Source organism: Neolamprologus brichardi, chromosome 5 (genome assembly GCF_056152115.1).
Source record: "Neolamprologus brichardi isolate AB-2024 chromosome 5, ASM5615211v1, whole genome shotgun sequence".
Lineage (NCBI taxonomy): Eukaryota > Metazoa > Chordata > Actinopteri > Cichliformes > Cichlidae > Neolamprologus > Neolamprologus brichardi.
In genome coordinates this window covers 25,745,839-25,772,291 of record NC_142108.1, presented here as the reverse complement: position 1 = coordinate 25,772,291, position 26,453 = coordinate 25,745,839, and the positions used below count along the sequence as shown (strand labels likewise).

At 37.8% G+C, this 26,453-nt stretch overlaps 1 protein-coding gene across 2 annotated transcripts; it reads left to right on the top strand.

Annotated features, from left to right (window-relative positions):
• Nucleotides 1-307: 307 nt before the first annotated feature.
• On the top strand, nucleotides 308-19,631 carry lrrc38b (leucine rich repeat containing 38b). 2 transcript variants are annotated; one of them, XM_087840914.1, is made up of 3 exons: nucleotides 308-639; nucleotides 1,184-1,817; nucleotides 14,515-19,631. In XM_087840914.1, the coding sequence occupies exons 1-3, from the start codon at nucleotides 580-582 to the stop codon at nucleotides 14,760-14,762; spliced, it is 942 nt and encodes a 313-aa protein (XP_087697040.1). In that variant the 5' UTR covers nucleotides 308-579; the 3' UTR covers nucleotides 14,763-19,631. The 2 variants fall into 2 exon arrangements, with proteins under 2 accessions (XP_087697040.1, XP_006782974.1); XM_006782911.2 differs by lacking the exon at nucleotides 308-639 and having other exon boundaries at nucleotides 1,084-1,817.
• The last annotated feature ends 6,822 nt before the right edge of the window (nucleotides 19,632-26,453 follow it).

Sequence of the window (26,453 nt, the reverse complement as noted above, 5' to 3'; positions counted from 1 at the left end):
TACACTTCTATATATTTATACATCTGTCTGTCTATCGATATATCTACATGTTCATTGCTAAATGTAAAAAAATGAATAGATTTCTAAAGGTATATAACATGATAGATATTTTTTTCCTGGATATGTCTTTAAGGGCACATAAATGTCAATTAAAATAAACAGCATCACATCTTTCAAATTTTATACTTTAAGATACAACCAATCATCATTTTTAACACTATAGGAAGTGACATCACGTGTTGACAGCGTGGTTCAGGCACGCCCCCTGGAAATAATGAGCGGGGAGAGGGCATGTGATAAACTGTGGTAGATTCAGAAGCAGACGTTGGATTGGCATGGCTGTGTGCAGCTCAGCACTGCAATCTACATTCACGAGGCTTCTGCCTGGATATTTGGATTCTCTCTCACACAGCTTTGATGCAGGGCTGGACAGCGTAACACAGCATGTTGCAGGGCACTGGGAGATAGAGAAGGAATAATAAGGGGAGACAACCTTACGAACACTTGAGCGATGTTCCGTGAGCTTCTCTCTTTCTCTCATCAGACCAACGGGCTTTCCTATACAGAGACCTGGGTCCAATGGAGGGATGTAACGATGTTACTCTTTGCTTGTCATGCTTGAATCAGAGCTTTGTATTATATCCTTTTGTGTCAGAGACCTTATTGTCTTTGTCTGTCACTGCCGCCAGATCAACTGTGGGGTAGTGTGGCGGACAGAGCCTCCTCCTCAACCCCCCTCTCCCTTGTCTGTGCCCCCGACGTCTCTTCATTCCCTGCTCGCTCGTGTCTATTTACCACTCTCATTCTACCCTCCCCTCGGTGTTAAAAGCAGTCGTTCTTGCTTTCAAGCTACCTACTGCTTACTATCCTCCTGTCTTTCCTCATTCAAAGCAGGCAGGCTATTATTTTATCCAGGCAGCTCGCTACATGATCCCTTGGAAAGCAGCTTTCAACGCTGCTCTGCCATCTCCCAATTCCTGAGCCCTTCCAGAAATTCATCTCCATAACAAAAGGATGTTTCTCCAGGAGGATTGATCCCCTTCACCCCCTTCAGTCACCCCTTTCCCTCCCTTGTCCTGATCTCCTGCCCTCTGACCCTCATCCTCTTGTTCCTAACCCCAAACCACCCTCTCCTATTTGTTCTAACCCCAAGCCTCTTTCTCCCCTAACTCATTTCCCCCCCTTGACCATGTTGCCATGTGTCTGCTGGCTTCAGCTTATCCTCATCTTGCTGTCCTCTGTCTTATGGACCCGGGGGGAGAACTGCCCAGCAACCTGCTTGTGCCCAGATCCTCACACTGTGGACTGCAGTGGCCGTGGGCTAACCAGTTTACCCGATGAGATCCCCTTGGATGTGCGGAGGCTTTTGCTGGCCGACAACTGGATAAACCGTATCCCCTCTGACTTTCTGGTTCTATACAGTGACTTGGTCTATCTGGACCTCCGGAACAACTCCCTTTCCCACATAGAACAAGGGACTCTCAGCACCTCTTCCAGGCTGGTCTTCCTGGACCTTGGCAGCAACAATTTGACTGAAATCCCTAAGGGGACATTTGGGGAGTCTCGGAGTTTGATCAAACTACGACTGGGAAACAACCCATATCTGAGCAAGGTGAGTGAGGATGCTTTCCTGGGCCTCACCTCACTGAGAGAACTTGAACTGGAGCGTAATGCGCTGTCTACCCTAAAGGTGGGGGCATTGAGTCAGTTGCCCTCCCTGCGGGTAGTGAGGCTTGAGGGCAACCCCTGGGTGTGCAATTGCAACTTTGCCAACCTGTTTGCATGGCTAACGGAGAACAGTAATAAGCTTCCAAATGGTAAGTAACAAAAAGAGTCATTTTCTCTTCATGTGTTTGACCCAAATAAACCATATCTCTTTACAACATTCAGCAGTATTATGGCAAATCCATTACCACAACACTTCTCTGGTCTATTTATGTTTTCCCTGTAGGAGAGGAAACCCCCCCCCCCCCCCCCCTCCCCTCCCTTGTTCTAATTTTGTGTCTTTTTTTCCCTCCACCCCCACAGCCTATAATGTGTGAGACCAAGTGTGTAATACGAGACAATAGCACTCATTTGAAAGTAAAAACTGCGAGGATAGTGTGTGTATAAAGTTAATCAGTTGTTATAGAAAGCAACTTGAAATGTAATTTTGTGTGATTTGTAAAGAGAAATTAAACAACTCACATTAAGAATCTAACTTGCTTTTCTAATGGTTTCACATTTGAATATGTAGATAAACCTGACCTATATCCTGTGTAATCATCAGCATTCATTTGTGGCTTATATTTATATTGGCTATATAATATTTAAGATAATATATATAATTCTCACATAATATTTGCTATTTAGTTGACAATATTTCAGCCATTTTTCTATGCCACTGAAAATCAGACTCTTCCTCCTGTTCCTGTGCTGATTGCTCTATCCATGTGAATTTTAAGGCTCATAATATACACACGCTGTCTACCACTGTGATTTAGCCTGCAGCGTTGAGTTAGATAACAGGACTGAAGTTTTGGAGGCTTTGCAAGGCAATCTCCATGTGTGCATGCTTATCTGAGGAATAAAACAAGACAAAGGGGGTCACCATGTCCTTTCAGAAGTATTATATGCAGGGTAAGATCTTCTTACATCATGAAAGAAGAGCTAATGTATTCCAATGGGAGTTGCATGGTATGTCCCAGATAAAACAGAATGCATTACCATTGTTTGGCGTTCTGTTTATCAGACTATATAAAATATCTTAATCGCAATCAACATTTTCACATAAGAGACAGAAGGTTTCTCAAAAGAGAAGACTACTGCACTCGATCAAAAAGCTAAAATAAACAAATCGGACAGTACTGCTATACATGAACTTTAAACTGTGCTGTACATCTTCTGAGAACTTTGTTTGAATGTGGCTCACAGTGGGTGTATTTAAAAACAAAACAGCAACCAAACCTGTGAATACGCCACAAAATGTTCCTGAACAGTTTATTGGGTTTAAAGATGAAGGTGTACAGTTACTGTCAGGGTGTAAAATGTTGCCCTGCATAAACAAAGAAACATGTTTTATCAAAAGCCTGAATAACAGTGTGGTTCAAGATGGGGGTTGTAAACTTGCTCTCGTCTCTTGAATAGGTTAACCGAAAGAAGATATGAGTGTTTGCAGAAAAAACATGCGCATATCCACATGAGTGTTTTCAAATTTCCAAAGCAGGAACCTTTTTTAAGGAAGTATGACCTTAGATAGTTTGTTTTAAAATAAACTAAATTGTGTTTCCTGCGTGTATACCTTGTTTTTAGATGTAGCTTAGTTATTGTTCAGTTTATTTCATTTCATTATATTTTTGACAACTAGATTACTTTTCATTTGCTGTTTGTTCTGGTTAAAGCTCCAAAATACTCATATGGTTTAAGAAAAGATGATGATTTGGGTTTGACATTAATATTTTGTCAGACAGTCGGGTAACACCAAACCCCCCTCACCCTGCCAGCTGATGTTCTACCTTGCCCTCTTGTGCAGACAGGATATTCAGATAGTGGATATCCTTTCCAGAATTCCTATTCTGTAATGAAATCCATGGTTAATTATTAAAAGATGTAGTCCAAATCAATGCCAGCCTGCCCTTATGCCTTATGTGTGAAATAACCCTCTCTAAAATTGTGAATTGACTGGGTAACACTCTAATTCAGCTGCCTCCCAAAGTGGCTGGCTGTTACAAACTGCTGACACCTCACAAAAGCAAACTTCTAATATACATTTAGGCCATGGTGTACCATGCTATTGATTCTGCTTCTGTGTTCTTTTTTCATTTGCCCCAAATTTGCAAGTTTAGGCCTGTGAGGAAGGAAAGTTGATAAACTGGCAAGATTACCCAATTCCCCCAAGCAGGAGTTTGCAAATGCATTAATCACAGGCTCTATGTGTTGTCAACTCCCGGGCATAATGAATTGCATTAGCAGCGCTGGCCTTACCTAATATCACACATCACACTTTATTTCCATCTCCAGTCGACATTACCTCCATTCTAACCAATTTCTGTGGGACAAGGTGATTTGAATTTCCCTTATCAATCACTAGAGACCAATGTCTCCACCTGAATCTAATGCTTTTTTTAAGGGGCTAATGGTTAATCGTTAGAGATCCCATGGCACTCTTTGCTTTTTCAATAGAAAACATTGTTTGTTTGTATGTCACGATGCCAGATGAATCAGTCAACACAGTCGATTGGACTGATTCAGAGGTCTGGACCAAGGCAAAAGCTGGCCAGACAGACATCAACAACAAAGAAGAAGCCAAAGGCCTGGCCAAGCTGCTGTCATGACTGCCAACTGGCCCCAAAACACACTCTCAAATTCAGTTCGTAATGCTTATCTCACCTCATCAGCAGCTTTTACATTCCCATCAGAAAGTGTTTGTTTTCTGGCCCTAGCAGCTTGGACAAAACGCACAGTCAAACCTAATAGTAAAGAGTCTTTAAACTAATCTATGCTCAGTCTTTTGTAATATTTTATCATTTCCTTTAGACAAAATATGTCTGGAATTTACTTTCTAGTGTTAATAAGACCAAGATAAATAATATCTTGGTGAAAGGGATACTAATTATACTTTATCATAGTCTATTGGAAAACAATGCAAATTAGTACCAGTCACACAGGACAAGTAACTGAACTGAAAATATCTTTCCAAACAAGTTGCTGTCTTATTCTGTGTTTAGTTTATAGAAGCGGCTTTGTGTATCGCATAATAAAACTACACAGCTACCAAAATACTGTCTGTGGATTATATGTGTTGTTATGTTCATGTATGTCACTAACACCTTGAATGTGTTTTTTGAAGTGAGCAGAAGTTTATTTTACATAACTAAGTTTTCAACCAGCTCATACAAATATAAAGAAGTTAAGAACATATTGCAGGAGAATTTGTGGTTATAGTGAATTGGACTTACAAACACGGTTCACACATGCAGGAATCAAACTGCCAGACCTAATTAACGTAATGGCTGAGCTCTCGATCATGGAAAAATGCAGTGACCTAGTCTCTGAAATGCTGTATTGGAAGAGGATACACAATAAACAGATGGACACTCATTAGTGAATGAGCTTGACTTGGTAAGCGTTTCAATGTGTATCAACTCTAACAACCATCATCAGTGTTGGCGTTGCCACTTAATGTCTCACTCATCTCAGAGAAAATCAGTTACAGAGACAGAAAGTAGAATTTAAATTCTCCATTAGTGCGCTCTTTTCACACTTGTGGGTGTTGCATCCTCATGTCTTTTTCAGCAAGCAGCAAATCAGGTGAATAGCTACAAAAAATAGTTTTTAAATTTGAGAATTTTGTCTCTCTTACCAGCAAGAGTTCAATAATATTAAAAACAGAAGGGCTAAGGCTACTCTAGTGGTATCCCAATTAAATACTACATACTCATTTTAATATTCACTGTCATGCGGCTTCAGTCTGAAACTAAGTGGTGTTACTGCAAAAAGGGTAGAATAGAAAAACAAGCAAACAATTATGTGCAACTCTATGCAAATAGCTTGTGATAACATCATTTGCATGGCCACATAAAAAAACGCAGCTGCTACTGGAAGTGTACTAGTACCATGTGATAACGGGAGCCGTGATGAAAGTACCATCCGAGTACCAAGTCATAGTCTGCTCCAGCTACGCAGATGACAAGCCACAAAATGATGTTGAGAGAGCAGGGGAAACAAGGCATGAAACACGAAGGTGAAAAAGAAAGTCCAGCTGAAAATCAGTGTAGCTCCCTTGGTTTTGTTCCAATAAACAGAAGACCTAGAAACACTAAAGAATGTGTTTTTGTTTTCTTAGCAATTCAACAAAGACCGCAGAAGCTAGACTGCTGCAGGAAAAAGCCTTTCACTAAATTTTAAATCAGAAATCCTTCTCCAGAATTAAAATATTGCACTAATAAGCTATCTCTCTTTCTGTCTTTCGCTCTAGCTCAAACTAATTTCAAACTTGTAAATAAAGAAAAAGTTGTAGTGCTATTTTATGTTTTCCCTAGGTATCAATGACTTCCTTGGTTAAGACCTGCATAATGTAGCAGCTGAAGAGCCCATGCTGTAAACTGGATTCCCATTTCATTTTTCACCTCTTGATTTCCCCTGTGATTTTGAGTTCACAGTACAGCGCAATTTCGTGTTTGCATAACAGTGATTACTGCAGGCCAGCATGATGAATGCTTGGAAGGTGCATCAATTCAGGACTTTTTGGATAGAAAAAAAAGTTGATGTGCAACATTGATAAAAATTATTATTGATTTTTTAAAATTAGTTAAACCAGACTTACCATTTCTTTATACAAAAAACATCAACTGTCCTGTTGAGTAGTCAGCTGATTAGTCATATAAATATATAAACTTTTCCATTAAAAAAAAGAAGAATTAGCACCATTTAAATGTCTAGTTTTTAGCCAACAGTGAAGTTCATGAATGTTTCAGTGGAAGGATGAGTGTAAACATGATCCACTGCTGTCTCCAGTGCTCTTGGGTTAAGGATGAACAAAGGCCATGTATAATTCACAGTGACACAGTTCTACAGCACATTGGCCAGGGTAATTGGAGCTAGAGCTGCCTACAGGGCAAGACAGGCCAACTCTCATGGGCAACGGTAGACTGGATCTGAGCCTCGTCATGCAGTTGCTATCAACACTAGTCGTGACCTAAACACTTTCACGACAAACTAGCAGTTCATGTGACAGGGTCAAAATCAGAATATTCCTTGACAACGTATCAAGTATCTCCTTTGAGACCTGTTTCTGCACTCCAAAGCACAGTCTGAAAATATGATGCCACTGGCTCACACTCGCATGCTGCCATACTACCCAGCATGATCGTTTGCTATCTTTACCGTGGAGAGAAAATATCTGTTCCATTAACACAGACGGACAGCTTGATTTATCTTGGCCTAATTTAATGTTTATTTAAAGTTGGGATGTGAAGGAGAGAGCACTGGGAAGGGAAAGCTGAGTGTGAAGAGGTGGACAGGATTACAAAGTGGGATAGCATCAGACAGAGCTCATACAGAAGCAGAAAGGGATAATCTGCCAGTGTCAGAAATAAAAGGTGAAAAGCCAAAAGCATTATCTCGCTGCGAGTGTGTAACATCGTGCATGATAGATTTTTTTTTTGTTCATCTATGTGGCCAACTGCGAGGCATAAATGACATACATGACTTGCATATTTAACTGTTTAATTGGGATGAATTATGACAATAGACACATTGCATTGTCAGTCCAATGACATAGTGGAAATATATCTGCTAGCATTTGCTTTTAGACAGTCACCTCTGGTGTTTGGGAATAAGCAATTTCAATTGTTTTTGAGATGAGATGTTTTAAATATTCCCATAGTACAACGATGTCTCTGAGTCTACATGCAGAAGGAATCCCCTTCTGAACGAGTCACCCTCACCCCACTGTCACATACGTGCTCGTCATTTTGTGCAGCTGTGCATTCACTTCACACATTCCACACTCCAGTCCCTGCTGCTGCCCTTTTCTTGCATACATCTCACCATTTTCTCCCAGATTTCCTTCAAATGCTTTGGAGGATTAGAACTAAATCATTTTTCAGTCGCTCTGCAATTATGCCTGCCTTGTTCTATTTACATCCGCTGAATATTGGACTTGAATGGCACATTCATCCCGTTTAATACAGCAGGGAGGGGACAGTTTTGTTAATCATTGTCGCAGCTGGAGTATTCATAGAGAGTACCTCGACACCAGTATGCTATGGCCAAATGAAAGCTAACTACTATACGTGTGCAGATGTACTGATGGGGTAATTTTGCTTTTAGTCTTTGGTGCAGAGATCAATCTGGACAAAGACTGTGGTGTTGAGGGAGGGGAGAGAAACAAGCCTCTGATATCATTGTGCCACAGCTAGGTAGATCAATCACAACTGAGACAGCAGATAGCCCGTCCTGTTGACTGGCTATAATCCTAAACGTAATCCATCAACTGTCCGTGCCAGGAATGTAACATAGCTGTGTGGGCAGACATACCTGATAGTGTAAGGATCTGATTTGTGGTGTGTCAGTGCACAGTAGCCTGCTCCTTACACGTGTTTTTGAACTCTGAAAATTGTACCCCGTCAGCTTACTCACTTAACAAGCTGTCATTGACTCACTGCATGGACCTAGATACTCTGTGTACTTTAAAACACCATCTTATTTTTCTGCCAGAGTAAGTGTGAAGTTGCAGTTACTAGAAATCATATCTTTATTAAATGTTTTGCTGGATTCACAAAGAATTGGGCTTTAAACATTTAAGAGCATATGCTCAATCTAGGTTGATAATGTGCATCTTTGTGTTATTCCCGGGCAACAAAACACAGGGACTGCAGTCTGTATTTCCAGATACATCATTGCTAAAAATATTTACACTGGACAAGACAGGTACCAAATTCAATTACAGGTATAAGCAAAGGAAACAAAGCCTTTTCTCTCTGTCTCTCTCGCTCTCTCGCTCACTTATGCAGTTGGTATCTGTTAACTGTATTTGCATTGCACTTACTTTTTTTTCTTTAAATTTTATTTATTTATTTATTTATTATTATTTTTTTACTTTAAACTAGTTGTATAAATAGAAAAGTCAAAAGAGAGCCTCATCCTTTGAGCCTCTTCCCAGAAGTGAGTTTAAGTTAGTCTGGCTCTCTTGGGGTTTCCTGGCTTCACTGAGCCTAACATTGGATGTCCTGGATAACTGCCGTCACAAAGCTTGTTCACAGCTCCCTGTATTACTCCAGCTATAACAATGCTTATGTGACAAAGGCAGAGTTGTTTAAATAATAGATACTACTAAATAACTGAGAAATAACTACTGAAGCAATGAGTATTATATTAGATGAAAATGTATTCATTTATTTCAGTTCAATTAATAAATGTGATAAATGCATTAAATGTGTTTTAATTACACGTGAGACTCACAAATACAAGACTTGTGTTGTTCTGAGCTGTACCCACACTCTAAAAACTAAAACTGACATTTACTTAAAATTTTTGAGGCAACACTTTTACACTTAAAAATATTGAGTAGATTGGAAACCAGCCAAATCTGTTCAATATACTCGATCAATTAAATAACTAAATCTTAAACATATTAAGTTGAAATGAATAATTGTAGTTGTTAAACAAACATGAAAAAAATGAGTAAATAACACTGACATGCTTGGTCAATGTAACTGAAATATAGATGGTCAGTTAATCCAAAATTTTGTTCCGATCTACTTAATATTGTAAACTGAACGTAATCAAAATTGTACTTCATATTAAATATGGTAAATATAATGTATTTGTATAGCACTTTACTTAGTCCCTAAGGACCCCAAAGTGCTTTACACTGCATTCAGTCATGCACCCATTGGTGATGACAAGACTGACAGAGGCGAGGCTGCCGGACACTGGCGCCACCGGGCCCTCTGACCACCACCAGTAGGCGACCGAGACTGTTGGTGCCGGGGCTCGAACCGGCAATCTTCCGATCACAAGACGAACTGCCAACTCTTGAGCCACGATCACCCCCGAACATTCAAATATGAATGTTATTGTATTTCACTAGTAGTCTAAGTCTAAAAAACCAAACAAACTAATATGTAGTTGTGTGTTTCATAATACATTTATGAAAAATGACCACATGTTAACATTTTTCCAATTGAAAATTCAATTTTCATAAACATGGAAATAACTCGAAATGAACAAGCACTAAAAAGGCAGGAGCCTTTTCCCTTTTAGCTCAAAGCCTTACATACTTGAAGGATAAATGGCAAACAGGAGAGCAAACACAAAAGCTCAGAGTATTTAAAAAACAAAATGAAGAAAACAATGAAAAAAGGTTCATGGTACTCAATTACTCTACGTTATTGTGTTTTACTTACACTTTTTAGTTCTAGTTGCTGACAATAAATAATATTGATTTGAATAATTAATGATTTTAATACAAGATACTGATGAGTATAGATACATATTTCTCAAATATTTTGATTCAATTTTAAACAAAAATATTAAGTACATGCAAAGAAGTTATGCTGTGAACCACATACTGAATTTTTGTGTGAGATAAATGTAAATAAATACCTTAATTTAACACAAACACATACGTTAACATTTTAGACATTTAATTCAACTTATCAAACTCAAATAATTACTAAAAGGATATTCACAGATTTTATCAGGCTCATCTAACTTATATTTATAGTGATATTTACTAAGCCTCTGAATTACTGCAGAATAGGAGGAATATGATGGAATACATTCAAATTCTTTATCATAAAAGCTGTAGCGATGATATGCTCATGCAGTACTGGGTGGCTACACCCTGAAGCTGACCCTGTTTAGTTACAATGTTTAATAAGATTTGAAATCTCAGAGTGAAACAATAAACTCTTCACTTTGGTGAAGAATCATTTGTTTTACTTTTGTTTATCATTGGATTTTGTGGCCATTATAAGGAATGCAGGTTTAAGGTTCTTCTGCGCTGGCTTGACTTTTCATAACTAAGAGGCTATTTCTATTCATACAAGTCTAGAGTCTGTTATCGTTTTATAAGAGAAGATTTGTTTGCACGTAATTTCAAATAATGGATTATAATGGATTTAACTGCAGTCAGTTGGCTGTAGCATTGGTGAGATTTTGGTTGTAATTTTATCCCATGGGAGAACAAGCTGGGATAATGGTTTTTTTTTTTCTTTTAATGTTAGCTCTTTTAATGTTTAAAATAGTAAAATAGTAAAAAGTAGTACTACCAGGAAGAAAATAACTTTGCTGCCTCTTTCTACCACTGATCTGTTTTCTAAATCCATTTTGATAAATGTGATAATGCTGCTACTCCTGCAGGGGCCATGTGTTCACCAGGATAATTTTAGTCTCAGATGTCATTAATCAAGCATCTGAAAGAGGCAAGACCAGACAGAACTATCTCAAAAGGCAAAGGCGAAGTCTCTAAGGTGACTGGTTATTTGCAATGCAGAAAGCACATTGAGAATATGAATGTAAATCGTTTGTTTTATGCGCAAATGGACAAGACAGGCAGTCTTTGGATGTGATAATTATGCTAGAGGTAACTTTTCATTCAGCATGACTGCTGTTAACCAGTTAATGCAAATTAATTTGCATTCTACCCATGTCTATTTTTTGGAATATACATCGATGATGCATATTAGATAAAACAGAAAACAAGATGCTTCTTTATACAAAAACAATTAATTTCATAAACCTGTATATTAAAGGAGGAAATCACACTCTTAATGTCTATAAATTAGGTCCAAGCAGTAGTTTTGAGTACTGTCAGAGAAAATAGAAATGTTGGAAAAAAATAACAATTAAAAAAAAAGAAAAAGAAAGAAGCCCAGCTGATTTAAACTGCACTTTGCAAATTTCAAAGTGTGAGCCATGTGGCTGGTTACGCAATGCAATGCTTAGAATAGTGGATTTTGAAAGCATTAAAAGCCAACAAAACGTTTCAGCTCATACTTGCCACAAAAGGAGATTAAACATCTCTAAATACATTGCGGCCTTTATAAGGCCAACTTTGCCTCTTCAGCACATGCATGTCACGCAGACATACAAACTTGAATGAGCAGCATTCTCACAGGCAGTGAAACATGAATTTGTTTTGATCTCTGATTCCCAGAGCATATGGCCGACATGTCGTGGACTTAATGATGCCAGGAACCAATATGCTCCTCTTGAGCTACATAAGGACTGATGGTATTGGCTTATTGAAACCTCTTGATGCTGGGATTTTGTGATGAAATTGAAATACATAAATGCCGTGGTTCTTAAAAAATGGTTTTAACATGTATAATACATTAATATGTACTGTCGGAATTACTCCCAAACATGATAACTTGGATGTGGCATTTTTATGTAAGTCTAAAAAGAGCAGAACCACCAAACCTCATTGTTTTCCAGGCTATAATGCATTCATAAATTGCTTATACAGTTACACTGGAATACATTAATCATGATGTCTGTAAGAAATGTGTTTTTTAATGTTTTGTCTGACCTATTGCAGTCTAGCACAAGTGAAGAAGGTGCTTGGAAAAAGAGGGATGAAATCAGAGTAAATGAAACGAGATCAAAACATGTGCATGATTATTGACATCTAGATTTCGTACTTTATTGTTAAAAGGTTTAGTGACAAAGACCATTGCCGAAGATGGAGATGTGGACAGAACCTTATGAAAAACCCAAATACTGTGACAGGTGCTATTTTAAAATAACATTGAATCAAAATAGTGTATTTAATATGTATGAAACATAACTTTTTTCCCGTCTTGTAATTTTGGGTTACAACAAAGTTGTATACATTTAACAATTATTTAATTGATCATCACAGATGTTTTAGTTGTATTATTAACATTCCTCTAATACTTTACCACAATTTCAATGTAATAAATTAAACACCACATAAAAAATGTCATTTTGGTGCAGAATTAAGGTATTTAATTGAACAAACATACTCTCAGGCAGTACTGAAAATCTTCAGTATGCTCCATGTTGTGCTGACTGTTGAGCAAAGATCCAGAATTGATGTACTGCCAAGCGTGTGCATTTGCATGCACAGTATCAGTAGAAAGTAGCCACCCACATTCTAAAGATTTATCTCTACCCACCTATAAACTAACACTTGCATCCATATGTCTTGTTCTTCACACAATACATTGTCAGTGGTGGAAAAAGTACATACAATCTTCATTAAGTAGATTAGGTAGATAGTAAATGTCTCTGTTTGCTGTTACCAAATTGTAGACTTAGTGACTTTGCCTCCATACCCAAAGAGGGATATGAAAAGTGGATTCAGTGGGTGAGGCAACCATAAGACTTAAGTGGAGTCTGAATTATAATAATTGCACCAAAAATGCCGTTCCTGATTTTTCTGGATCATTCCAGCCCACTGTAATTCTTGAGTACTGCTATTAATGATGTCTAAATTATATGTTTTTACCTATTTTACTGATGCTTATTATGTGCAACAAGCACAGCTGATGGGTACACCAGTAGGATGGATTTTATATATTATTGTTCCCTCCATTTACCTTGTGGAGGTACAGGAAACAATAACTCCCCTCAAATGGCTTAAGCCAAAAGTATTGGGCCTTTTTTAATGAAAATTTAAGTAGAGTAGATATTTGTACTAAAATGTAGGGAATAAAAGTAACAAGTTGTCAAAAAATTAAAAAAAAAACCTCAAGTAGAGCACAGAACAGAACAAAATATTTGTACTACGTTACTTTTCCCACCTGTGCACATTGCCAATATTTAGTTACATTAAATTTGTTGATGTATAACATTTGCAGTATGAAGGTCAAGAAATACAGAAAGAAAGAACATTTCTAGCACCTAATTAGAACTTGTATCAAGTTAATGTCAAATGTTAATCAAGTTCTCATTAAAAGAACTTGAATACCTGACTCTGTCAGCATGAACACCTTCTGTCTTTAGTGATAGTATCAGTGGCCTGTAATCAACACATGCGTGTTAAAACTGATCCGAATGATCCAGTGCTGATGTCATTTGTAATCACGAGAGGAAAAGAAGACTCTGATAAAGGGCTTGTATCCTTGAAATCCAATAAGCCATAGTCACTGTCCTTTTCCATTTAAACAATGTCTGAACAATAAACCACGTTAAAGTGACAAAGGCACAGAGAGCAGCACTCACTGATTTATCACGGCTTCATCTTGAGATGAGTTTGGTCAAGGTGCCCCTGTCTGAGACAGTGCCCTTTGCTAATGCTGTACATCAGTGGATTTTTGAAGTGCAACAGAGGTCATTATTCAACAGCGTGTGCATTCTAAGAGCTCTACCTTGTGCAGCTAGCAAATTAAATTCTTTTTAAAATTATTTTCATTCACCAAACCATTTGAAACTAATGCATTTTGACGTGAAAATGGGCTGCTTTCACAGCACAACAGCACACTAGATAAAATCAACCATGTCTCACTAATGCATATACTGTATCACTTTGCTTCACGGTATTTCAGCTGTATTCCAAGAGTGAACCTACAGTCATGGTGTGGGTGGGTGTACTGTATACACAGTGCAACTTCAACTCATAAGTGAAGACTTCTGATCGACCTTACAGTTATTAAATCAGCTCCCACACTTAGGAAGAAACCGCGTTACCCTGTTGAACTGAGATATTCCACTATCAGAATTAAAGGGCTTCATACAAACAGGACAGCTCAAACTATGCTCTCCACTTTTCTTTGATAGTCTTTAGTTCTGAGCAGGTGTGGGCTGCATGAGCAGTAGATCAAATGCACATCACCTTTAATTTTAAACCAGTGGGGAGTTAAATTAGAGTTCTTGTGTTTGTGCAGTGCATATAGTGAACTGTATTAAGGCCTACAGTACCTGGACTATGTGCTATTTTTTGTATATGATGTAAACTGTAATGTAAGTACTGCCACAGAATGAATTTGTATAGAAATGAATGAATATGAGGTTCAATGTGTCTTGTTCATTTGTATAATCGCATTTACTCTCTCTATGTAGGGGTCAAAGGTTTGGAGTGCTCCCTCCCTATGGATGGCAGACGTGTATCCCTTACCCAGCTCTCAAAGGACAGCTTCCGTGAGTGCCAGGCCACCCTGACTCTAACAGACCTTCTTATCATCATTTTCTCTGGCATCTCAGTGTCTGTGGTGGCCATTATGACCAGTTTCTTCCTGGCTTCAACTGTTCATTGCTTCCAGCGTTGGAGTAAAGGCACTAAGGGGGATGAAGAGGAGAGTGAGGAGTGAGAAGGACTTACTTTTAAAGAACTGCACAGCCCTTCTCCTTCCAGCAGTGAGAGAACATAGAAGACAATGTGTGCCCCATGCCGTTTCCTTTCTGGCCAATATCCAGGACTGTTCAATGGTACGATCTTGCCCTGTTAAGGCTGAAGTTGTTTTCTTTGCACATGGACTTCTGAAATATGGTAATAAAAGACACTGGAAAGGAATGAGTCCTATTAAAGGTTAGCGTGTGTGCTGCACCACTTGCAAAATGCTATTATAGAGATCTTATTTTTGGCTGTTAGTGCTTGTGGTCATTTATGGCCACTGGCTCTTGGCTCAGTGTTATAAGTCTACACAAATATGCCAAGACCTTTATAAAAAAAAAAAAGAAAAGAAAAGAAATAGATAATAAAAAAAAAAGTGTTACTGCAGTACTCTCGTATTAGTCTTAGTCATACCAAAAATCTTTCAAAATTTAGTCATGTAGGACATTCAATCCTGGAATCTGAAATCCTGTAAAAATGGCTTCAAAGTTAGTGTGACCCTTTGAATGATTTTCACTGGGGTTTTATCTGAGTAGGCCAGAATGCTTGATCTTGATTCCATAAAAAAGGATGTCATATTGACCAGTGACCTCGATATTTAACTGCCTATAACATGATATGCTGGCATATCCTGCCATTTTCTCGAGTCTCTGTTGGACAGCCACTCTCACTAACATTAAGACGTTGCTCACAAGCACCGAAGATGGCAAATACTGTTGCTCTCTCTGCATGTAGAATTAGACTGTGGCAGGGATGTCAGCTCAACAAGCAGGATTTGGGTAATTATGTACTGCAGGCGGAAAAAGCTTCTAGTGGGTCTACACATTCTAGCACATATTTATTACATAATCACAAATTTATGTACAAAATAAAATGGTGTAAAGTAAAACAATCATAGAAATCAAGAGGACATACTGTAACTTCCTTAGATTGATACTTGTGAACTGTGTAGAAAGAAATTCATAAAATATCAACAGCATAATCAATTAAATGAATAAATTATGGTAAATGCAATATAAAAATAGAATCTATGTAGAATTATTGTGTTAAATGATGCACTTTAAATGGTGAACCTAATTTTGGCTAGTCCTCAATTACAGCAAATAGACTGGTACTGTGTTCATCTGCCAAAGGTTCAGATGGAGGAGAAATTGCATATAAGGACTTTTGTTTCTAGTGAGGTAAACATAGCTCCCAAATCAAAGCCAAATCACACTGTACACACATTTTACTTCAACAGGTATAATCTCCAAAGATTTACATTTTCTTCCATTCTGTCTTACATGGTTATATATATGACAGTGTTCAACACTTACGTTAACAGGAAGGTCACTTCAAAAGAAAAAGGGAACGAGGGTGACAAGCAAGAGTTTGGCTTTTTTAGGAATAAATAATTAAACATCCAGTAATATTTTAAAGATATCTTACATCTTGCTGTACCTTTATTAGAAAGTTTGATATCTTGCATTAAAGTTGAGGCTTTGATATTGTCAAATTAAAATGTCATATCAAAATTCTTATGGCTACATTCAGACTGCAGGCAAAAGTGTCCAAATCAGCAATCAGTTGAAATACCAACTTTTTCATTTCTGATTTAGACCAAAATTCTCTGGTAAATGTTAGACTATTCTTTGACTGGCTGTAGTGGTGTTTGGCTGTGCGTGTTTCTCCAGCTTTTGCAGTAGCACCCCGCTGTGTCACACACGTTTTAACAGTCCAGTGCCTGGTAGTTAGTAAGGCGTTCTTCAATTTTTGTTGTTGTTGGCAAACAGCTTCTAGGTGAACTGCCAAAACTTTCTGGGTGTAGCATTAGATAGTACAGCAAGCTGGTAGAAAAAGTAGAAAGAATGTATATGTGAAGACAAGACATATTTGTTCTAACAATTTAATGACTGTTCAAAAAATTTTTAAAAATCATGACCAGCCAGAAGAGTTTTTGCAATGCAAACTCAATCGAAACAGTCATGTCGGTAAACACGCAGCTTTTACATCACTCTTAACAACCCAGCCTTGTTGGCAGGTGATAAAACCCAACTCTATGTGCTTTTTCAGGGAGCAGATGAGGCTAAAAGAAAGTGAAATCCAAAAGAAAAAGTAAGAATTAGAATTTTTTATGATATGAAAACAGTGATTGCTGGAATATTTCATCATTGGCGGGGATAGTGTTAAGAAGCTGGCTCTCTTTTTCCTCATCCTTGTTGTCATCCTTATGAACTATTTGGCTTCCACTGTACATCAGCTTATAAAAGAAACACTATGGCCTCAGTGGTCCATGTGTTTAATTCTTTACAGCATGCTGCATGCAACATTTTAGTTTTTGTTCTTTTTCAAATGTGGGTCAGTTTAGAATGGCGAGCAGTTCACCGTGGAATTAGAAACGTATTTACTATTTAAACTGGCTATTTAAGTAGTTTTGTGAGCAGGCACGCAAGCAACGAACACAACAACAACACAACGTCATATATGAGCATTAAATCTGAATTGAGCGCTAAAGCTTGCAGTGTGAACGTGGCCCGGCTTCATGAACAGGATCTGTATTCAAAGCAGCAACACTACAGCACATTCCAAATTTAATAAACTTATGGCCTGAATTTCATGGATGTCTTTTAGCTACAATATTTGCATTATGTATATTTAAATCCTCCATTATTAAGATATGGAAAGCAGAAAGCTAGACTCTTTTTTTGCCACCCAAACTGAAGGTATATTGTACTGCTTCTTACATTCTTGTAAGGCATGAATAATTCAGTAAAATTGAGATATGTAGCAGAAAGAATGTCAAGTCTCTAAATGCAAACAAACAGAAGATAGAAAAAGAGCCATGAGAAAAGAGTCCTTGTTTCTGTGTGGTCAAAAAAAGTTAAAAAGGAATTCTAAATGCCTCTGTCCCCTTTGAAGAAGTCATAGCCCTAAATGTGCATCGTTTTTAAGCACATTTTTGCAGAAACTGACAAAAAATAAATGTGGCCTTCTTTGTTTTTTGTTATTTTTCCATTTGTGTAGGCATCAATAAAAGCACAAAGGAAACTCCTATGATCCTGGTACACACTCATGAAATTTGTGTTATCTCATACTGTTTGTTGGTACCAGCCTGTAATGTCACATGTTGTGCTGAAAATGCCACATCCTTATAAACAATGTGATTTTTACTGTATGGATGTTGTTTATTTGCTAGATTTGACACCATCTGGTACACTTTAAAGATATGATTATTATAAATTTATATAAAATGACCTCTGAATAAACTCCTTTCATAAACTGTCCGGTCATAACGGTAACTAGGTATGTCAGCAGGCCTGTCAAGCTTTGGTTTTCTATACTGAAGTGGTGTGCATGCTCTACAAGATGAGCAACAGTGCATATCTGCAGAATATAACAAAATAAACATATTTTTGTGGGTTTACAGATTCATATCTTTTCAGCATTGCACTTAGCCAAGATTGCACTATATGAGAATTTAGAGTTCTAATGGTAGCACCTCCTTCCTGCAAACGGGGAATTTGATGCTTATCAACTCCAGCCAAACTTATGTTGGCTACTGCTACATTTGCCAAATTTCTGTTCTCCTTTTTCTCTTTTTCATGGAAAAGTAAAGCAGGGTGTTTGAAAGTCTGAACAACAATTCATAGCACTAATCAAACTGCATGGTCAAAGGTTGTTTCTATAGTAAGCAAACATTTAAAGGTTTATGTAAGAACAAATAACACATATTATGTTTTTTTTTATTTTAACAAAGGTCTTTTTAATTGGTTCTGAGTAGCTTTGTACACAAAGTGCTGCTAACCTGAACATATCTTCCACACATGTCAAGTAATCAGAAGCTGAAGCCACATTTGTAAGCTAGCTATGAGAAGCATACTTTTATATTTCCGTGCAGTGAACGACCCAGTCCTTCAGAATTAAGATCACGTGTGATTTTTTGTCTTTTGCTGTCATAACTTTAAACAGCAGCATTGCAACAATGAAAAGCTTGACAGGCTTGAACTAATCAATTCTTTTTTGCACCTGAATTTCATTTTTAAAGTCTCCAGTTTCAACTTTTTCTGGCAGTTTCTATTAAATAACAACATTTGAAATTGCTCACTGCCACTGGAAAGATGTCATTAGTTGCAAGTTCACATTAAAAGAGTCTATTGGAAGGACTTTTAAAGGAATTGAGTCTGTAATTGTAGATGAGCATATTGACATATTCAAGAAAAAAAATGACACCATCGGAATAGCTAAATGGGATTACATTAGCCGAATCATTTTTCCGTTAAAAGGCAAACTACATCCCCAGCTAATAACAACAGACACATACCTAAGTCAAGGAATCAGAGGGAGGCTTTTGATACATATCATTTCCAACTACTATGTAGTTACTGTACATTAACAATTTATTTATTTAGCTTAATTGTTAGTTTAAAGCATATGTTAGCATGGCACTTTCCTCTCCCTTACTCGTTTAATTAAGTAACAATATCAGCACATTACAGCATGCACTGTTGAGTTATCTGCAGTATAAACTTCAGATTCATTTCTATTTTTCTATTCAATTTCTATTCAAAATCCGTCCCCAAAATAACATTCTGGCGTTGTGCACCCTGGAAAGCAGAGGTAGTAGTGGCTGCTCTCGTACAGTGTGTCTCGATATTGCTTAGAATACCAAAAAAAAAGCCATGTTATGTTTTGTCAGTAAGGCTTAAATCTAAACTGGGTGACAGAAGAGAGTGGTGACAATGCTACTGCTGCTGAATGCATTTCCAAATGTCAAACAGATACTGTTAAAGAGATCATATGTGTAGCTGTATTTTCATGTTTCGTTAAAAAACAGTAATACTGCTAATAAAATCCTTTCTTTTCTGTCTTCTGGTCTGTATTTGTAAAGACACTGTGTTGTATAAATACAGATTTAAAAAAGGATGTTCATTTGCTACTAATGAAATATGTTTAATTTTCCATATACCTCTGATACAAACCAAATTGTACTGGACAAATAATAAACATTTTAAAACATTGTTTGCCTGCACTCGTAAAGAAAGCAAGGGGAAGGGTGTGTTAGTGTAAAATATTATTTTCGGAAGAGGACCTCATTCAAATTCATTCGGATTTTTCTGTTTCAATCACATGTCATCTTTAGTGGAAATGTGATTCGTCACGAAGCCTGCAAAGTCTTTAAGTGATCCCATAATAATTGTGACTGTCTTCCTTTCGTTTCCCTGGACCTGACAGCTTTTCTCTTGTCACAGCAGCAAATGAGGAAGGCTCATCTGTAAACACTGCACAGTGTGTTATTTCACACAGCAGTGTTATCACACTGCAGGTATGCAAATGGCTGCACTATTTTTGGAAAGGGTGTTAGAGAAATTAGAGACTTGGGAGAAAAATGAAATACCATATGCTTGCATAACAAGTATCCAGCTTGTTCAAGTACAGTATCTGTCAGTGTGAGCTTTCTGCATTTGGACAATTGTGCAATATGATGAAAGGATAAAAAAAAAGTCAGGAGGATTACTCAACATGCAATGCAATTCCAAACTTTTACTGCTTTTTTGCAGCCTTTTTTCCCCCTCTATATGCACGGCACAAAGGAGTAACCTCTTTGGATGACAGAGGTTTGCATTTTCTTGATCCCTCATACTCATGATTCATTTTTCCATATTTTCCCCAGCATGTGCCTTTGTCGTGTTCTCTTGTGAGAATCTTTTATACAGTCTAACAAGGTAATGTTTTTTTTAAAGCCGTCTGAAGAGAATAATGGGATAAAAACAACCCTTGGGGCGTGTAATGTTAGCTTGACAGAAAGCAGGCGGATGCTATACTGCAGAAAAGAAAGAGCTGAGATTCATTTATTGTGACTCCAAATGGGAATTACTACACTGGATACAGAGCAGAATGCGGGAAAGACTTGTACATACTACGTTCATGCTACACTGAAAAGAAGTGCTGTGAAGGTGGTCGTGATGAGGATTCTCCTGCAACCATTTACCTCATTTGGTTGTCATGGCTACACAGCCGGAGGCCCGAGCTCTTGGACGCCGAGGCGGGAACAGGGAGAGGGAGGGATGCTGGGAAGCTTGGCCCTCAGTGTGCGACTGCCTCGCCTCTCTTTCCATGCATCAGCTAACTGGACCTGGCATCTAAAAAGAAAAAAGAAAAAGAATGTCTGAAGCGCTGTGGCCCTGTAAACCTATTTTAGACTTTCACTCCCACCCCCATCATCACTGAGTATATTAATGGCATCAAACATGGAAGGATCACAGATCTTTTTCAGCAATAGTTACAGCTGCTTCACTACACGTTAGGTGTACGATCACTGTAGGCTATAAGAGTAGCTTCAATTTTAACAACTATGACAAAAGATTACATGGTAATAAATTATTTAAGCAAATGACGTAGGTGAAATTTGTTTGTGAAAAGAAGCATTTGTGTATTTTTTACATTTAGATATCTATCTCCGCGTCTTTCTTTACTGTCTGTTCATGACCCACAAAGTCAGGAAGTGAGCAGGATAGAAAGGAAAGTAAGCCAACCCCCAGAGAGGAAGCACTGAATGAATAATGGTCTGGTGACTTACAGTGGAGTTAAGGTTTTTGGAAGAAGTGGGCAGCAGTGGGTCAGGTTGCGTAGTTCAAAGGAGCCGTGTGTGATCAGTTTCTCTGTTGGTGTAACTGATGCTGAATGTTCACAGAGTTCACAGGAGTGGGGACTTAGTGGAGATGAGTGTGAAAGAGAAAATGGTGGTGTTGGATCAAACGCTGTGTCACCTTCTCATGCTTTATCCCACCTTTACTCTTCACTTTGATTCTCAGAATGTTCCTCTTTTTCCCTAACCTGTAACTTTAATTTGCCTCGAATATTTCCTCTGTTGTAAATTTTAAATAGATTAACGTATTTCAAACATAATATATATTTGTATGTTTATTGTGATAAATACAAACTTTTTTTTAAATTTAGTTTTACAGTCACAGGCTGTTTGAAAGAGATAGATACAGACACTATTTTACACACGCACTACAGCTGTTGTTTATTTAGCTAAGATTTGCCAAAATTGCTGAATAACCACAGTGTCTAGTACAATTTAATTTTGCACTAAAAAGTCTTTATGGTGTCCAGTTGTGAGTATGTCAGAATAAGGCAAGTAAATTTTTGGTGACTTCACAGTGAGGAAGTGGGCGTCATGTGTCCCGCCTCCTGCGTGCTCTGCACAGCCAGCAGTCTCGGCTACCCCAAACATACTCAGAAGTGAGCATGTACGAACTGAACTGAACTATTTACCGTTATGAGGATTTCTCGACATTGTCCAGCTTGATTATACTGATACTGTGTGGAACTCACGTGTGAAAACGGCTTAAAAAAATGATCAGAACTGAAGCACCAGATGCAGATAGATCCCAATTTTAATCCTCTGATGACATCATAGAGTTTTTTCTACTTTAGACAGCACCTTCTAGAGAAAAGGGAGACATTATGCAACTGCCTGACTTAACAGACTGGAAGCTACTCCCTACTCTTGATGAATAAACTGACCCTCGTGTGTAAAATATCTCACGTGCTCTTTTAGCAAGTCTGATGAAGCCCATTACCATTGTGCACACATTTCTGACTCTGGTGCACCCCAGTGGTAAGATGAAAAATAATGTGGTCAAGAGAAATTTGAACAGCTGCTACTCTTGGCATTTTAGTATGATTGTCTGCCACCTGACTTCCATCCTCCGCTCTCACCTGACAAATTAAATAAATAGTCGAAACAGTATTCATGTATTTGAACAAAGTAGTCTAAATAGGAATTGCTACCGCTACTGCAATATTGTTTAAAACATAATGTCAGAGTAATCCACAGTGTAGTGATGATGTGTATTGCCACTGCCCAGTCACACTTTGACAGAAGCTTTGAAATATCATTCAAAGCAGAGAGGGTGAGAGGTGAATCAGGGACAACGCAGCCGTGGGCAGCCATGAACATCAATGCATACTCCTGGCGAACTGCTCATCCACTGCACAAAAACACAGGCTGGCAGGCTGGCTGAGTCAATTACCCTCAAATTGTATTCTTTGTATAGAGAAAAAAAACACATATGTGTAAATATTAAGAGTGAATCATGATAAATGAATGGTGAAAGAAATACTGCTTCCTTACGTTCATTAAGAGCAAATTTTTATTATGCACCATTGTGTGATAAAAGTGTTATGCACTCTCTGTATAGTCAGTGCAAACAGTTGTCAGATGAACAGATCAAAAAAGCAATATTCTTTTCATTTTCTTTTCAATTTTGAGAAGTTACACTCCAAAATATAAGGCCACATCAAAAATAACTGAAAAAGCTGTGTAAAAACAAGTCATTTTCAATATGATGGACATTAGTGCATAATGGAAAAAAAGTGTTTACTGTAATCACCAAGCGGGGAGTGATATCACCCTGTGATTGATGTGTGTTGAACTGGAGAAATTAATCCAGCACAGCAAACACATTAAAGATAAATGAGGGGAAGAGTAAGCTGGTAGCGCCAAGTGGCAGGAGGGAATGGATCTTAGCATCGCTCAACCTGACTCACTTGGGGCCTAATGAGGTCAATATGTACCACATTAATCAAATTCTCTACAAAATACTACATTTGCACGAAGCACCACTAGTGGTAGCAGATACGTGTACTTTTAGTGCCTGCAGTTAAATTATACCACCAGAAAACAAGGCTGCAAGCAGCTGAAGTCACGATTCGTCTATCAAAATCTGGTAGACAAAGATGGATCTCCGATTACTCATTTAACATGTTTGTAATATAATACTTGTCCTACATGGAAAAGACCAAGACACTGAAACAATATGCTCCAGCTGAAGGATTGCAATTAGAGCTAAATGCTTGTCATGGATTCTCACACATGCAATTCAGATGCCAGTTACAAAAACCTCTGTCACAAAGAAGTGGTGCTAACTTAAAAAGAAAAGAGAACAATAGCAAACTGAACGATGACGTTCTTTTACATAAAAGATGTGTCATATTTCACTAAGAGCCACACTAAGTGTCATGTGTCATGCTATATAATGTGTAATCAAAAGTAAATCATTTAAGAAATGCTAATAGTAATATATACTATATATAAAAAATATATAAAAGAGAGAAGAGCTTATTTTAGAGGCGTGCTATAAATAAATATAGGCGTCCATATGGCCTACTTAGGGCTAAAAGATGGATTAGGTTGAGAGAGCAACAAATTTTTCGAAAGCAAATGGAACAGAGAAAAGAAGACTGAAGACAGACCACGTTTGTTTTCCTCCTGGCATCACTCAGTGCTACGTCCTCACTGTTTACAAACCCTTTCACAACATCATGAATGTCAAGGTTGCAAGAGTGTTCATTTTTTGGCAACGGGGCTGTTCTCCCTGTGAAGTCACCCACAATGGGATGAATAGTTGCTGATGGATAAAACAATGAGACCTGTGCGCATGCTTCAAAAGTTTCCTGCTGGTCTCTGAGCTCATGTTCGGTGTTTTTAAAGGGTGGAGAAGCCATTAGGAACGTCAGCTTTGTTTGCTCTCCCTCACTGGAACAGTTAACGCGGGGGTAGTAAGGGGACACGTTCATGGTAAACATAAAAAAACGAAACCTCAAGGACTTCATTAGGGTGTCTAAATGTTTCCCTATTGTGTGTCTGGAGGTGATGATACAGATGAATGGTTTAATCAATAGCTGGCGCAAGAGTGTCTGCCAATTTACCCTTGACAGTGATAATATAGTCTGCAGGCTATTGGCAGTTTGCACATCAAATAAATAAATCACTTCATAATAACAGTGTTAATGTGTCCTAGCTAGGTTAACTGTTTGTATATTAATCCTGCAAGGGAAATTAAAAGGGTGTTAAGATGAGATATATGAATAATTACACACTTGATTTTAATGGTTAATTATCATCAGCTCACAAGAGCCTCTATTGTTAATGGTTTAATTAACAAAAGAGAGTGTTTTTTCTCGCAACAACAAAATAAAAGCCTATCAATCAGGGTTTCTGTTTGTGCCTTGAGCGTCGGATCATTTTAGTGTTCATTACATAGCGAAGAGTAGTGCCATTAAATCAATGCATCCTCTATCGCTAATTGCAAGAAGCTGACTGACAATCATTTTTCATTGCATGTTGAAACACAACATGAATGTTAATAATTGTGTCAGAAAAAAAAGGCTCCTTTATTAACTGCTGTTAAAGTTAGTAATGGACTAGTGAGCGCAGTTTTGAAAGCCTGCATGAATACCGCCCGACTTTGAATCAAGACTATTGTTTTCAAATTCTGTTTGTATCATTATTAACTGTCAAGTTCAAAACAGATTCATTAAAGTTAACTGAGATTCATTAAAAGCCAGCTGTGCTAAAAAAGCCTAAAAAAATAATACATCATGATAACTCATTGTGCAAAGACTATAACAATGAAACACTTTAATATTTAAAGAAATATATCTTTAAATATAAATCTTTCATTCATTTTACTTATTTGCATCATACAGTAGAAGAGGTCTGTTAGGATTAGTTGTTAAAAAAATATAACTATTTTTAGACTCCATGTGATAATTATATACCAATCAGACCTTTTATTTTATAAAATATTCAAAGATAAAAGACAAATCTTCCTTTTATTTTCAACATATTTTAAAGAAAATTGCTTGAACACTTAACTTTAGATTATTTTAAAATCCACTGCTCACTGATTGTGACACTGATATATTAAAACTATAAAGCCTGATGAGCTCTTAAATCCTTGTTGCACTCTATGTGAGTGATAGTGACAGTATACAGAGGGGATAAAAGAAGAAACAGGAGGCGGGGCAGGCAGGGGTCCAGATGTGGAGGTCTGCCCATCTCAAAGAGGGTTGGAGGAGAGCAGATGGTGCACTCTCTGCTATCACAGGCATGGCTGAGATTAGTCGATGTGAGAGGGGCCAAAGGACTGATGGGGGCCATTGAGGGAAGTCCACATCTGTTTGGATTATCCAAGCAGCGAGGAAGCTGCAGGGGAGACTACGCATCTCTCCAGAGAGGACTGACAAGAATAACAACCCACCTGACTGTTTACACATGCAAACAAATAGACTGCAGCTAGAATTTAAAGATAGGTTGAAGGAAATGTGGCTTGAGAGATGACTTGTTTTTGTAATTTTTTGCACTACAGACACACTGTTGAATTCAAAGTATTCTGACACATGCTTGCTCTGAATGCGGGAGTCCTAGGAATAAGGCAGCAAAAGAAGCTAAATATAGCAAAACCTTTACGGATCGTGCTGACTCATTTGCCTCGAAAAAGAAAAGATGCTGTGTCAAATGTTAACTTCCAGGCCCGTACCCTTTTCTCTTCAACACTTTCATTTAAGGGATGGTTTCAGCTGTGGGCAATTGTTCAGCTAATTGGAACCAGTTAATATGAGATAGTGCTTGCATGCTCAGCGATCACTGCCAGTTATCCTAAAGTGAGGAAGACATGATGCCCTCCAGGAGCAGACAGGTTGTCACCATGCACAAAGACTTCTGTTTATGATTGGTAATGAGAGTTGAATTGACATTGTTAAGAATTTCTGCTGTTGTAATGAGAAAATGTGTGAAGTCAGTTACTGTCAGTAGCCTTGAAATGCAAGACATGAGAAGATGAGCATTTTTAAAGTAGTGAATGTAAATTATTATACAATATTACCATGTTTATATCTC

Bases quoted from the DNA above. Each gene is read 5' to 3' on its own strand.
- lrrc38b (XM_087840914.1), top strand. From the start codon at position 580: ATGGAGGGATGTAACGATGTTACTCTTTGCTTGTCATGCTTGAATCAG. The intron at 640-1,183 runs TATCCTTTTGTG...CATTTCCCCCCC, and splicing joins TGAATCAGAGCTTTGTATTA to TTGACCATGTTGCCATGTGT. The intron at 1,818-14,514 runs GTAAGTAACAAA...CTCTCTATGTAG, and splicing joins CAGTAATAAGCTTCCAAATG to GGGTCAAAGGTTTGGAGTGC.